The 14218-nt window shown below is 38.0% G+C and overlaps 1 protein-coding gene across 5 annotated transcripts in view; it reads left to right on the top strand.

Annotated features, from left to right (window-relative positions):
• TRIP4 (thyroid hormone receptor interactor 4) overlaps window positions 1–14218 on the top strand; it is a 55275-nt gene that overhangs the window by 5497 nt on the left and 35560 nt on the right. For all 5 annotated transcript variants that reach the window (XM_008708606.2, XM_008708603.2, XM_008708601.2 and 2 more), the window contains exons 4-7: window positions 1592–1804; window positions 3178–3256; window positions 7510–7639; window positions 9770–9985. In XM_008708606.2, coding sequence (XP_008706828.1) covers window positions 1592–1804; window positions 3178–3256; window positions 7510–7639; window positions 9770–9985 — 638 coding nt within the window. The remainder of the gene's footprint in view (window positions 1–1591; window positions 1805–3177; window positions 3257–7509; window positions 7640–9769; window positions 9986–14218) is intronic.

Genomic DNA, 14218 nt, shown 5'->3' with positions numbered 1-14218 from the left:
TTTAAGATTTTATTTATTTATTTGATAGAGAGCACAAGCAGCAGAGAGGGGCAGAGGGAGAGGGACAAGCAGACTTCCCATTGAGCAAGGAGCCCAATGTGGGGCTTGATCCCAGGACCTAGAGATCATGACCTGAGCTGAAGGCAGATGCTTAACTGACTGAGCCACCCAGGTACCCCTAAATGGAAAATATTTAATGAAGGTCACCAGGGCTTCAACTTCAACATTTTGTGGATGTGTGTGTGGATTTTTACTAAAAGAATGCACAATTCTATCTGTTGTTAAGAGTGTTCCTACTTTGGGCCATCTACCACTGCCACCACCACTATCATCATCATTTAGTTTTTAGAGTTTTTTCATATTTTTTCAAGGTTCTCAAAATAGCCCTGTGAAGTAAGCAGAAATATTTACAATCAAGGAAATTTTGAGAAACTAAATTTCCCAGTAGAAGGAAATAGTTAATTATGCTAAGATGGAAGAGAGGCGACCAAAAAACTCTGAGTGTGATGACGATGCAAAAAAAAAAAATGTGGAAAAGTATTTGCAAAATAATGTTAAAGGGAAAAGAATAGAGACTTAAGCCTTTTATCAAGCTGAATAAAATAAGCAAAGAAGCATCACAGCAAAAGGAAAAACACAAATAACCAATAACCATTAAAAGATATTTACCTTTACCAGTTCGTCACCCTAATTGTCAGGGACTTTCTCAGTTTTAGCACTCTAGGTCCAGTATTCTGGGATTTTCCTAAGTCCTATGCAAAACAGGATCGTTGCTTACTCTACTGGTAATCAAATAAATACACATTAAATCCCTGAGATATTGCCTATAATTTTAAATTGTTAAAGATTTTTAAAATAGAATACTCAGTGATGGTGAAGTCTTATTTGTACAGGAACCCCCTGTACACTACTGGTGGCAATGTAAATTGGTTTAAGCTTTCTGGGGGACAGTTTGGCAGCATACAGCAAGAACCATAGAAATGTCCATATCCTTTTGACTTACTAATAGGACTCAAAAATCTAATTTAAGAAAGTAATCAGAAATGCATGCAAAGGGGTGCCTGGGTGACTCAGTTGGTTAAGTGACCAACTCTTGGTTTTGGCTCAGGTTGTGATCCCAGGGTCATGAAATTGAGCCCCACATCAGGCTCCACGGTTAGCGGGGAGTCAGGTTGGGACTCTCTCTCATCCTCTCCCCCTGCCCCTTCCAACGGTGCTCTCTGCTTCTCTAAAATAAATAAATAAATAAATAAATCTTAAAAAAATAAAAGAAGAAATGCATGCAAACTTGAAAATTTGAACTCACCTGTGTAACAGTAAGAGAAAGATTACATTAATTATGGTTCCCTCATTTGATAGAATACCATGCAACTAATAAAATGGTTCTCTAAAATACATAATTTGGGAAAACACTCATTAAATATTGAGTGAAAAATTCATGAATAATAATATTTCTCCCATTCCTTCCCTTCTGTCATGGTCCCTAGGTAGTGTATAAGTTGTCATTGAACAGAACTGAGGTTTTTCTCTTCTTGATTGTTTGCATTATCATTATTATTTGATGTTATTTCTGATATCTCTGTACAAATAGGCACAAGAGAACAGCAACTCCTTAAAGAAGAAGACAAAGTTTGTCAGTTTATACACAAAAGAGGGACAGGACAGGCTTGCAGTCCTGATCCCTGGTCGCCATCCTTGTGATTGCCTGGGCCAGAAGCACAAGCTGATCAATAACTGTCTGATCTGTGGGCGGATTGTCTGTGAACAGGAAGGCTCTGGCCCCTGCTTTTTCTGTGGTACTTTGGTAAATTGTTTCTTTTTTATTTTATTTTACTGTCCTTTCGTTGACTACATAGGGACATTCACATCCCTAGCAATTTCTCTTTTTCTTAGGAAATCTGTTCCCTCCAATGTCCAGTAAACTCTAGTAGCAGGAATTTGATTAGTCAAAAACCCGAGGTTATGTCTTAGTACTGAGGCCTATTAGTGAGAAAAGTGTTGAGTAGTATATACACTGTTGAGGACTCCCAAGTCTTGTACTATAACATAATCCTCAGGTTATTATAGCTTCTATTTCCAGGGTGCCTCCTTTTCACCTTCGTTATCTGAGAGAATGACCTCAAGAGTGTGGCAGTAATAACTGTCTTACAAACACCCTAGTGAGTTGTCTAGAAAACTTACTCTACCAGTTGAGCGGGGTGGCAGAAGCAATGGCATTTGATGTTGGTGAAGACATCCATTTTATATTGCTTTGTTTTTTTCTTCTCTGATGGGTCCTTTAATTATTCAGTACACTCAAAAAATAAGCTGGTAGTGGATGACCAGAAAAATGTAGTGTCTTTCATCAAAAATATTCATAAAACAAAAACAAAAATTCATAAAACGGCAGTAAATATCATCTCATATGGGGCTTTCTCTAGAGAAATGCCCTGTAGCTGCTGGCAGGAACTTTGTGTGCCACTGAGGCAACTTCTAGGCACTTTCAGTGTTTTCCACTAGATGCCTTGCATCCTTCAGTTCAGGATGCAGAGTAATATAAAGCAAATTGACCTTGAAGTCTTGCAGCTTTATAAATTCAGTATGAAGTTGTTTTTAAGTAACTCCTTTTTTGCCTCCCTTCTTATAGTTGCAGTGATTTTATAATAAACAATTTTTTCTTTGCTTAATATACTCATTATTTTATACGTAGGTAATACTCGAAGACAAAGAAATGAAATGTATATAGTATAAAAGTATGAAAGTTAGATTAGTTTTCACTGGTGGCACTGTAATTTGCTTTTTCTGGTTCTTTCTAATAAGACATTTGCTTATAAATTCTTTTGTAAGACTTGGATTTCATGATCAGAACTGGAAGTCTTTCAATGACGGCAAATCTTTGTCCTTTGAAAGTAGGTTAGATTTTTTTTCTTTTTTTTTTTTAAGTACCAAATCATTTAGGGACACCTCCAGTGAGATGTTTTTTCTATGGTTCATAAAAGAAGGGAGAAGTGGAAAGAGACTAGAGCAAACTCATTTGTATATGTCTATTTTTGGTGTGTGTGTTTGGATTAAAAAAAAACACCAACAGTCTCATTTTATTGCCATATTTAATGTGTAATCTGAGTTTACATTTTAGGATATCAAGCAAACAGAATTAATGTAACTTGGATCATGTGTCTTGCTCTTATTACTTCATAGGTATGTACTCGTGAAGAACAGGATATTTTACAGCGTGACTCAAACAAGAGCCAGAAACTGCTGAAAAAGCTAATGTCAGGTAGGCAACAATCTTCTGATTGGATCCTCGTGGTGGTGGATAGAATTCGTTGTATCTGTGATTGTTTTTTTTCTTGTATCCTGGTATGCAAGATGCAGTTTATTCACTCATTTATTCTACAGTCATTTATTTTTTTAAAGTTATTAAAACCACCTAACATTGAGCAAATAACTACTACTAATAACATTGGATTATAACCCAAAGAATAAAATTAATGTCCTGAATTAAATGAATAAGTTAATAAATGGGAGAGAAGGGACAGCTCTTTATTATAACAGAATTCCAATTATTACCATGAAGGAATGAGGGTTATAGAAAATCACCATTTAGAATATCACAGTAGTAGTAATTGCCACGGGCAGGATCCACTAATGGATGCTCAAATTGTTGGATGAAAAGTTTAAGAGTAGGAGATTTGCAAGATCATGAAAAACCGGGAAAGACTGAGGAATTATCACAGATAAGAGGACACTAAGAAGACATGACAAGTAACTGCAATGTGGGATTCTGAATTGGATCCCAGAACAGGAAAATAATGTTAATGGCAAAAATGTTGGAATCCAAATAAAGACTATAATTTAGTTAATGGTATTGTACTAATGTTAATTTCTTTGGATAATTATACTATGGTTATATAAGATAAGGTATTACCATTAAGGGAAGCTGACTGAAAGTTATACAGAAGTCTACTTTTTTTTTTTTTTTTTTTTTGGCAACTGTTTTCAAAGTCTTTTATAGTTGAAAAACACATGATAAAAATAGTTAAGGACAGGTCACCTGGCTGGCTCATTTGGTGGAGCGTGCGACTCTTGATCTCAGGTTGTGAGTTTGAGCCTCATGTTGGGTGTAGAGATTACTTAAATAAAAACTTAAAAAAAAAAGATTTTATTTTTAAAATTTTTAAAGATTTTTATTTATTTACTTATTTATTTTATAGATTTTATTTATTTGAGAGAAAAAGAGCAGGCGTGGATGGGGGGGTCAGAGGAAGAAGGAGAAGCTAGCTCCCCGCAGAGCAGGGAGCCCCATGCGGAGCTCAATCCCACGACCCTGAGATCATGACCCTAGTGGAAGGCAGATGTTCAACCGACTGAGCTACCCAGGCGCCCAAGATTTTATTTTTAAAATCCCTACACCCAATGTGAGGCTCAAACTGACAACCCTGAGATCAAGAGTAACATGGTCCACTAACTGAGCCAGCCAGGTGCCCCGAAAATAAAATCTTAAAAAAAAATAGTTAAGGATACATATTTTTTTAAGATTTTATTTATTTATTTGAGACAGAAACAGAGATAGAAGAGAGCATGAGTAGGAAGGAAAGGAAGAAACAGGCTCCTGCTGAGCAGGGAGCCCTATGTGGGGCTCGATCCCAGGACCCTGAGATCATGATCTGAGCTGAAGGCAGACACCCAACTCACTGAGCCAGCCAGGCGCCCCAGTTAAGGATATTTTTAAAAGGAAAAACAGTGTATTCATTATTTCTCACTTGTGCAAATTTTTGTTTCTACTTTAGTTCATAGTTGTTGTTTTTTTAAAAGATTTATTTATTTATTTATTTTAGAGAGAGCTCACACACACAAGTGGGGGGGACAGCGAGAGGGAGAGGGAGAGACAATCCTCAAGCAGATCCCCCACTAAGCAAGGAGCCCTATGTAGGGAAATATCCCAGGACCCTAAAATTATGACCTGAGCTAAAGTCAAGAGTTGATCACTTAACTGACTGAGCCACCCAGGTGCCCCTCTGGTGTTTTGTTGTATTTTTTTTTTTTTAATAAAGATAGATTGATTGGTATTGTAAAGTAGTGATCATAGTGTGTATAGAATTTAATGTGTTCCTTTTTTTAATTTGTATTTTATAATTAGTTTTTTTTTTAAGATTTTATCCATTGATTGAGAGAGAGAGAGACAGAGAGAGACAGAGAGAGCACACAAGCAAAGGGAGAGGCAGAGGGAGAGGGATAAGCGGGCTCCCTGCTGAGCCCGCCAGGAGCCTGATGTGAGGCTCTATCCCCAGACCCCGGGCTCATGACCTGAGCCGAAGGCAGATACTTAGCTAACTGAGCCACCCAGGCATCCCAGTTTTTTTAAGTAGTCTCTACACCCTATGTGAGGCTTGAAATCACAACCCTGAGATCAGGAGTTGCATGTTTCACTGACTGAGCCAGCCAGGCACCACAAAGAATATGATTCTTTAGGGGCACCTGAGTGGCTCAGTCTGTTAGGTGTCTAATTCTTAATTCTTGATTTTGGCTCAGGTCATGATCTCATGTTTGTGAGATCAAGCCCTGCAACAGGCTCTGCACTGGACATGGAGCCTGCTTAAGATTCTCTCTCTCACTCTCCCTCTGCCTTTCCGCCCCCCTTAAAAAAAAAAAAAAGACTTTTATATTTATTTTTGTTTTTTAAGAATATGATTTTTAAAATTGAAGTAAAATTGACATACAATGTCAGTTACAAATACAATTACAATATTACAATATAATATTAGTTTCAGGTGTACAACATAGTGATTGATGGCGTATGTTATTGGGGTGCTCACCGCAAGTGTAGTTACTACCGTCTGTCACCATATGATGCTATTAAAATACCATTGACTAGAGGCGCCTGGGTAGCTTAGTTGGTTTGGTGTGTGCCTTCTGCTTAGGTCATGATCCCAGAGTTCCGGGATCAAGTCCTGTATTGGGCTCCCTGCTCAGAGGGGAATCTGCTTCTTCATCTGCCCCTCACCCCACTTGTGCTCTCTCTCTCTCTGTGTCAAATAAATAGAATCTTAAAAAAAAAAAAAAAGAATTAAAAACTATGCCATTGACTCTATTACCTATGCTATCCCTTTTATCCCATTCCATAACTGGAAGCCAGCACCTCCCACTCCCCTTCATCCCTTTTTGCCCATCTCCCCACCCCCTCCCCTCTGGCAACCACCAGTTTTTCTCTGTATTTATGGGTCTGTTTCTGCTTTTGTTTGTTTGTTTTGTTTTTTAGATTCCACATATAAGTGAAATCATATGGTATTTGTCTTTAATATGATCATTTTTGACACTTAAAATGTATTTGCCATATTACTTTATCAAAACATATCAATCTGTAACAGTATAGTGACTAAAATCTATTGAATTTTGACATTTCAAATATTTTTATCTCTATACTTAGAAACTTTTTATTGAAGGGGCGCCTGGGTAGCTCAGATGGTTGGGCATCTGCCTTCGGCTCGGGTCATGATCTCTGGGTCCTGGGATCAAGCCCCATGTCGGGCTCCTGGCTCAGCAGGAGCCTGCTTCTCCCTCTCCCTCTAATAATATAAATAAATAAATAATATTTTAAAAAATTTTACTGAAGAGGTTGAACATGTCTCCATATCTTTTCAGTTAGGATTTCTTTAAGGTCATCATTATAAGAAGATAGTTCTAAGTGGTTTTCTTATATTCAGAATACAAGAATCTCTCTCAGTCTCTAATCTTAAAAGAGAGTTTTGATAGGACTTTGAACAGGCCTGTAGTTTGAATAAGGAGAAAGGTCAGCCTTCAGTATAGCCTCGTTTTCCTAACACATCTTAGGTCTTGGTTTTATCATAATTTATGGGTCTCTTTTCTGGGGTACATAGATTTTTGGTTTGCTGTCACACAGGAGATGACACATGGACCAAGGAATGAATGTGGGTTCATTAGACCTAAGTTTAAATTTTGTTTCCACCTTCTAATTTCTACATGAGTGACTCAGTATGTTTATTATTGTCTCTGAACTTGTTTCTTTTTCTGTATAGATAATATAAACTGTCTTACATAGTTATTGGGAGAACTAGATAATGTAACATATTAAGTGGCTTAGCGTCTAATAAGTTTTCAGTATCCATTTCTGTCCCTTTCCTGCAGTTTCTACGCTTTTTTCTTCCATTATTTAGTTTTTAGTTTTGCTATGTGAAAGTATGTTTAAAGGTCATAGTCAGCCCTATTCAATGAAGCTTTTAATTTATAACACATTTTTATATTGTTTAACAGTTTGGTACCCTTAGTGATCCAAATTTTCATTTGGGAAGAAATAGATCCTATTGTATACTGAGAACTGATTCTGTGTCAAGCCATGCTTGATGCTTGATAAGTAAAGCTTGGCCTGTGTATTTTTTTTCATTGAAGTGAAGACAGTCAGCCATCTGGAGCAGAGGCAGATCTTCTGATACTTTGTTCTTTGCTGCTCAGTGATATAACTAAGTTATATTATACATGCTGACACCATTTGGTTTCCTTATTGAATTTCAGGGACGGAGAATTCTGGAAAAGTGGACATCTCTACCAAGGACCTTCTTCCTCATCAAGAATTGCGAATTAAGTCTGGTCTGGAGAAGGCTATTAAGCATAAAGACAAACTGTTAGAATTTGATAGAACTAGGTATGATGCGGTTAGAATAACAAATGTTAAGCAATAGACAGGTCCACAAATTCTGGCCATTAAAACATTTATTCTGGCACTTGATACCTTTCTAGGGTGAAGTATTACAGATTCACAGCAAAAGAGTTCTGCTACATATGAGGCCTACATCTTGTTTTTGAATTTATATTTGAATAAGATAGGCTCCCACCAAGAGGATCTTACCCTGCAACATGTTTTTGACTTTCGGCAGATGCTAGTATACCCCCAGAAAGTTGATTTGGGTTGACAGAATTCTCCAGATGTTCCACTTGCAACCATTCATTCCTCAGTCAGCATACCTACCCTGTACCGACTGCTGTGCTGGGCTCTGGAGAATCGGGAGAGAGCAGGCAGTGGCATATCATGGGAAGGCATGATTTACCCTTCCTTCCCTTTGACGCAAAATTGGTTTTCTTTTTTTTTTTTTTTTTTAAAGATTTTATTTATTTATTTGACAGAGATAGAGACAGCCAGTGAGAGAGGGAACACAAGCAGGGGGAGTGGGAGAGGAAGAAGCAGGCTCCCAGCGGAGGAGCCTGATGTGGGGCTTGATCCCATAACGCCGGGATCACGCCCTGAGCCGAAGGCAGACGCTTAACCGCTGTGCCACCCAGGCGCCCCCGAAATTTGTTTTCTGATTTAATGATCAATATATTAAAATGTCCCTAAATTGGCTTTTACACTCCTACACATTCGTCATTTAGTCCATCGACTTCTGTTTAGGAGACAGTTTTATTGATTTGTTAATTCTATTTTTTATTTCTTTCACATTTTTCTTCTTCTAGACAAAATGTGTATTGAGAGCCAGTTAGTGGTAAAAATGTTTAAATAGGTCTTATACACTTGTTTTTCAAATGGCTGTGTGAGAATCTATGAGGGTCCTTGGAGAACCCTGAAACTTTTACTTATTGTAACAGACCTGGGAGTCTATTCCTGGCATTATAATCCTTCGGTTAGACACGCTTCCTCCTTCCAAACCATTTGCTATAAATCCAATATAACTTTGAAAGCTATTTCTTAAGTAAGCCCATCATAAGGTTTGTAACTCATATTTACTCTTAATCCTTTAAATATCACTTCTGTCCCTACTCAATAAAATTTTATCATTAGAAATAGAATTGGCAATGGAGCACATTTCTTGGTAAATGGAAACCAGGAAAGGGTCTCTCCCTACTGATATTACCCCCTTTTCTCGTGTGTTCCAGGGTACCAGTTTCATTATTTAGGTTAAGATGTAGGATCAGTTTTCTCCTGAGCCCTCTGAAACCTCCCACTCTCAGTCTACTTTAAAACTTGTATAATTCCAGCTGTGTCCTGAAAAATTGAAATCAATATGTGAATCTAATTTCAGTATTTCCCTATGCCTGTGTATAGCACTAATTTTCATTATGCACAAAGTCAGTTGTGACTGGATTCGTGCATTTGGAGGAGTCACTTAACTTCTTTGAGCCCCAGGTTCATCATCTACAGAATGAGAGAGTTGGGTCATCAAAATTCCTTCTGGTTCTCAGTTTCTTTGTCGGTATGGTCTTAGAAATAGGCCTGATTATCATATCTTGGAATTTGACAAGGGTTTTAGTGTTTTAGTGAGGGACTGGAGATAGGTTTGGGGGGCAGGGGGTGGAAACTGGCTTACAGTAGTAGAGTAGTAGGACTTCCTAAGAATAAGCCACAGGACTTAAACAGTCCAGGATAGAACTTGGCTTCTAAGGGAAAGGGCAGAAGTTGGGCCCAGCAAGAATAGACTAGGCCCCAGGAGTAGAGGGACTAGGATATCGAGTAAGCTGCCAGGACATGAACTCAGATGCAGCAAAACCTGGTGGAAGCCCAGTTATGGCTGGACTAGTAAAAAAAAAAAAAAAATGGTAGAAGGATAACGGGTTATGATGCTGTGTCTTTTTCTGCCTGAGAGTGAGATTAGTTTTAGGGGCTGAGCTGAGACTGCAGTGGGCATAAGATACATGCAGAAGCTGGGAATCAAGCAGAGCTTGACCTATTTTGGAACTTTTTTGGGCATCTGTATTTGAGGTAATAATCTTCAGGATATCAAGTCCCTGTTTTATCAACAGGTGACCCAATTGACATGTGTTCTGTTTTTTACCTTGTTAGCATTCGAAGAACCCAAGTCATTGATGATGAGTCAGATTACTTTGCCAGTGATTCTAACCAGTGGTTGTCTAAAATTGAGCGGGAGACCCTGCAAAAGCGAGAGGAGGAGCTGAGAGAATTTCGACATATGTCTCGACTCTCTAAGAAAATCACCATTGACTTTGCAGGCAGGAAGATCGTGGAAGATGAAAATCCACTAGCAGAGTATCACAGCAAGTAAGTGGGCAGCACCAGAAAGGGTTTGGGAGGGGGCAGTTTGACTGTAAAGGATTTGCCCCCTGTCACGGATCTGTTATTTTGTTGATTTTATTTTTGATTTTATTTTATCATTTTTTTAAAAGATTTTATTCACTTATTTGAGAGGAGAGAGAGAGAGCATGAGCAGGGGGAGGGATGGAAGGAGAGGGAGAAGCAGACTCCTCTGCGGAGCAGGGAGCCCGACATGGGGCTCAATCCCAGGACCCTGGGATCATAATCTGAGCTGAAGGTAGATGCTTAACTGACTGAGCCACCCAGCCGCCCCTATTTTTGTTGATTTTAAAAATAATATATTCATTTGGAATAGAAATATATAAGAGTAGCTAAGAGAATTTTGAAAATTAACAGTGAGGGAAACTTGTCTTCTGGATAATTGCTATAGTTTGATAAACTTTTTAAAACAATGAGGTACAGTTTGGGCATGGGAGGTCAATGAAATGTAAAGGAATCTAGAAACAAACCTGCATTGTGTGTGCTTGTGTCTACACATGTGTAAATTAGTAATTGAAACAGGTAGCATTTCTCTTTTTTTTTTTAAAAAGATTATTTGAGAGAGAGAGTGCACACAGGTGCACACGAGTAGGGAGAGGGGCAAAGGGAAAGGAAGAGGGAGAGAATTTCAAGCAATCTCCCCGCTGAACACTGAGGCTGACACAGGGCTTGATCCCATGACCCTGAGATCATGACCTGAACCAAAATCAAGAGTTGGACACTTAACCGACTGAGCCACCCAGGGACCCCTGAAACAGATAGCGCTTCTAAATAGTAAGGAAAGGGCTAAATATATGATGGGATGATTGGGCACCAACTTGGAAAAAATCTACATTAGATCTCTACCTCAAGCCATACTGTGATAATAAGTTTGAATGTAGAAGAGATAAGAGGATCAGAAAGAAATAAAGAAATATAGGAGAATATAGGTATAGTCTTGGTGTAATAAAGCTCTTTCTAAGCAAGATACAAAACCTGGAAATAAAAAAGATATTTATTTTATTTTTAAAAATATTTTATTTACTTATTTGATAGAGAGAGAGAGAAAGCATGAGCTCAGGGCAGAGGGAGAGGAAGAAGCAGACTCCCTGAGCAGGGAGTCCAACGTGGGGTTTGATCCTAGGACCCTGAGATCACGACCTGAGCCGAAGACAGCTGCTTAACTGACTGAGCCACCCAGGCACCCCAAGATATTTTTAATAAAGTAAAAAAATATTACCAAAACTGAGCGAATATTGTAAACGTTTTTAAGTCAAAAGAGGAATATCTAAATAAAGACTTCCTGCAAATTAAGAGAAACATACAAAACAATCCAGTAGAAAAATGAGCAAAGGTTAAGGACGATTTACAGGTGAGGAAATACAAATAGCCAATAGACATTTTTTAAAAATGCTCAACTAATTAAAAGGGAAATGCAAATTTTAAAACATAATGTATCATTAAATTGGCTGAAATAAAAAATGCATATATATAAAATATTGCATAATATATGAGTGTAAGAAAATGGATATGCTCTTTTACTGTGGATAGGACTATTAAAATGGTACAGCCTAAATGTCAGGAGTGAACCCTAATGTAAAGTATGGATTTTGGGTGATAATGATGTGTCAGTGTATGTTGATTGATTTTAACAAATGTACCACTTAAGTGAGGAATGGTTGATAATGGGGGAAAACTATAGATGTATGGGGGGAAGGAGTATATGAGAAATGTGTGAACCTTTTGTTCAGTTTTGGTATGAACTTAAAACTGCTCTAAAAAATAAAGTTTAATGAAAAATTTTTCATCATAGCCAATTTCAAGTTACCAACATGAAGTCACTGAATGCAGAGTTCAGAGATATGCTGTTGGCTCCAGCATGGCACTGAAAAGAAAGGACAGGATCTCACTCCCCACTTTCTGTTTTGCAAATGGCATGGGTGTCTCTCTCTTCTTTTTTTTTTTATAATAATATTTTTTTATTATATTATGTTAGTCACCATACAGTACATCCCTAGTTTTTGATGTAAAGTTCCATGATTCATTACTTGCGTAAAACACCCAGTGCACCATGCAATACGTGCCCTCCTTAATACCCATCACCTGCCTCTCCCATTCCCCCACCCCCCTCCCCTCTGAAGCCCTCAGTTTGTTTCCCAAAGTCCATAGTCTCTCATGGTTCATTCCCCCTTCTATTTACCCCCCTTTCTTCTTCCCTTTCTTCTACCGATCTTCCTACTTCTTAGTTCCATAAATGAGTGAAACCATAAGATAATTGTCTTTCTCTGTTTGACTTATTTCGCTTAGCATTATCTCCTCCAGTGCCGTCCATGTTGTAGCAAATGTTGAGAAATCATTCTCTTTGATGGCTGAGTAATATTCCATTTTATACGTGGACCACATCTTAATCCAGTCATCTGTTGAAGGGCATCTCGGCTCCTTCCACGATTTAGCTATTCTCTCTCTCTCTTTCTTTCTCTCTCTCCCTCAATCCCTCTTTCTCTTTCTCCACCCCCCCCACCTTCTTTCTCAAACACTCACACAGATACACACAGACACAGACACACACAGACACACACACACACAACTGGATATTGGTAAACATAGTAATGCTTTCCACAAGGTCCAATCCTTGGCCTTCTCTTTCAGATCTGGCAAATCCATCACAGAATTTTCCTAAGCAAAGGTTTTTATCTCCATAAAAGAAATTCTACCACTACAAAATAATTATTTGTTCTCACCTATTACATACTTGATACATAGACAGAAAGAAAAAAATAAGATTATTTTTGGGTGATGGGTTTAGGAATTTTTAATTTTTTCCCCATTTTTATTTTCCAGTTATGAATTGCCTTTATAATAATAAAATTATTTTTATGTTCAATTAAAAATGGTACAGCCTTTTAGAAGTGAAATTGGACAGTGTCTCAAACTGTATCTTAAATTATGCATACTTTTTGACTTGTCAGCTATTACCAGATAGCAAGATGCTAGTTTCTTCATCCCTTTCTCAACATTTAAAAAAAAATTTGCCCTTCTGACACATGAAAAATGGTATTTATTTCATCAAAATTTTTATTCACATTTCTTTGCTTTGGTTGTATGCTGGTAATTCTGAACATTCTAACAATGTGTTGATTAGCTATTTGTATTACTTCTTTTATAGATTCTAGAGTTGTAGATGTACTTCCCATTTGTTATGTCTCAAATCTGTTCCTTCAGATCCCACTGTCTCTCCCCTCCATTTTATTTAGACTCACCTCTTCCCTCAAAAATTCTTGTTTTTCTTTTCTTTTTTTCTTTTTCTTTTCTTTTATCTTCATGCCTGTGTTTCTGCTTTTTCCTTGGTTTGGAAATTTCTCCTCCAGTCTTTGCCTTTGAAATATCTACCTACTTGGTACAACATGTGGGATGATAATAGCAATAATTGTAATAACTGTATCATAGTAGTAGCTACATCCTTCTGTTTTGTTTGTCATCTTCATAGCTGTCTTAAACCTGCCATTTAGATTCAAAGCTTCTTGAAGGCAAGAACCATGTCCTCCACACCTTTCTTCTTAAGTAGGCTCCATGCTGGGCTCAGTGGGGGGCTTGAACTCACCACTCTGAGATTAAGACCCGAGCTGAGATCAAGAGTCCAATGTTTAACTGACTGAGCCACCTAGGCATCCCTCCTTCACACTTTTAAGTTGCCATGCATATCAGAGGTTCCTAACAAATATCTCTTTAACTATATTCAATTAAATTGTATTTAATTGGCCTTTCCTACTGGTAAAAGCTTTTCATTATGTAGTGCCTCACAATTGTCATTATCCACAAACATCTGTCAGGCATCTGCCAGGGACATGGAGTACAGCAGCAAGTAACGTAGAGGTATCAAGTAGAATAAGATACAGTTCCTGCAGGACCTGTGATGTCTTACTAACCAGTAGGATTAGTTCTACAGTTTTCAAATGAATAATCATCACATTCTTTTGTGAGTTTAGAGCCAAAATAAATACCAAACACCATAGGCACAGGATAACAAGGGATGCATTCAGTGACTGTTTAAATAAATAGTAGGTGTTCTAGGACTTCAGAGAAAGGAGTAAGCACTTTTGTGCTGGGCCAGTAGAGGGCCTCATTAGAACTTCTGGGGCTTGAAGCAAGGATAGAATCCAGGTCAGCATGGAGGAGTAGAGAGGACTCCTGAGTGGGCAGAGGAGTAATTGAATGTGTTGA

The sequence above is a fragment of the Ursus maritimus genome, unplaced genomic scaffold (assembly GCF_017311325.1).
Source record: "Ursus maritimus isolate PB19 unplaced genomic scaffold, ASM1731132v1 scaffold_27, whole genome shotgun sequence".
NCBI lineage: Eukaryota > Metazoa > Chordata > Mammalia > Carnivora > Ursidae > Ursus > Ursus maritimus.
Note: the sequence above shows the minus strand (reverse complement) of the source record. Positions and strands in the feature narration are given on the sequence as shown.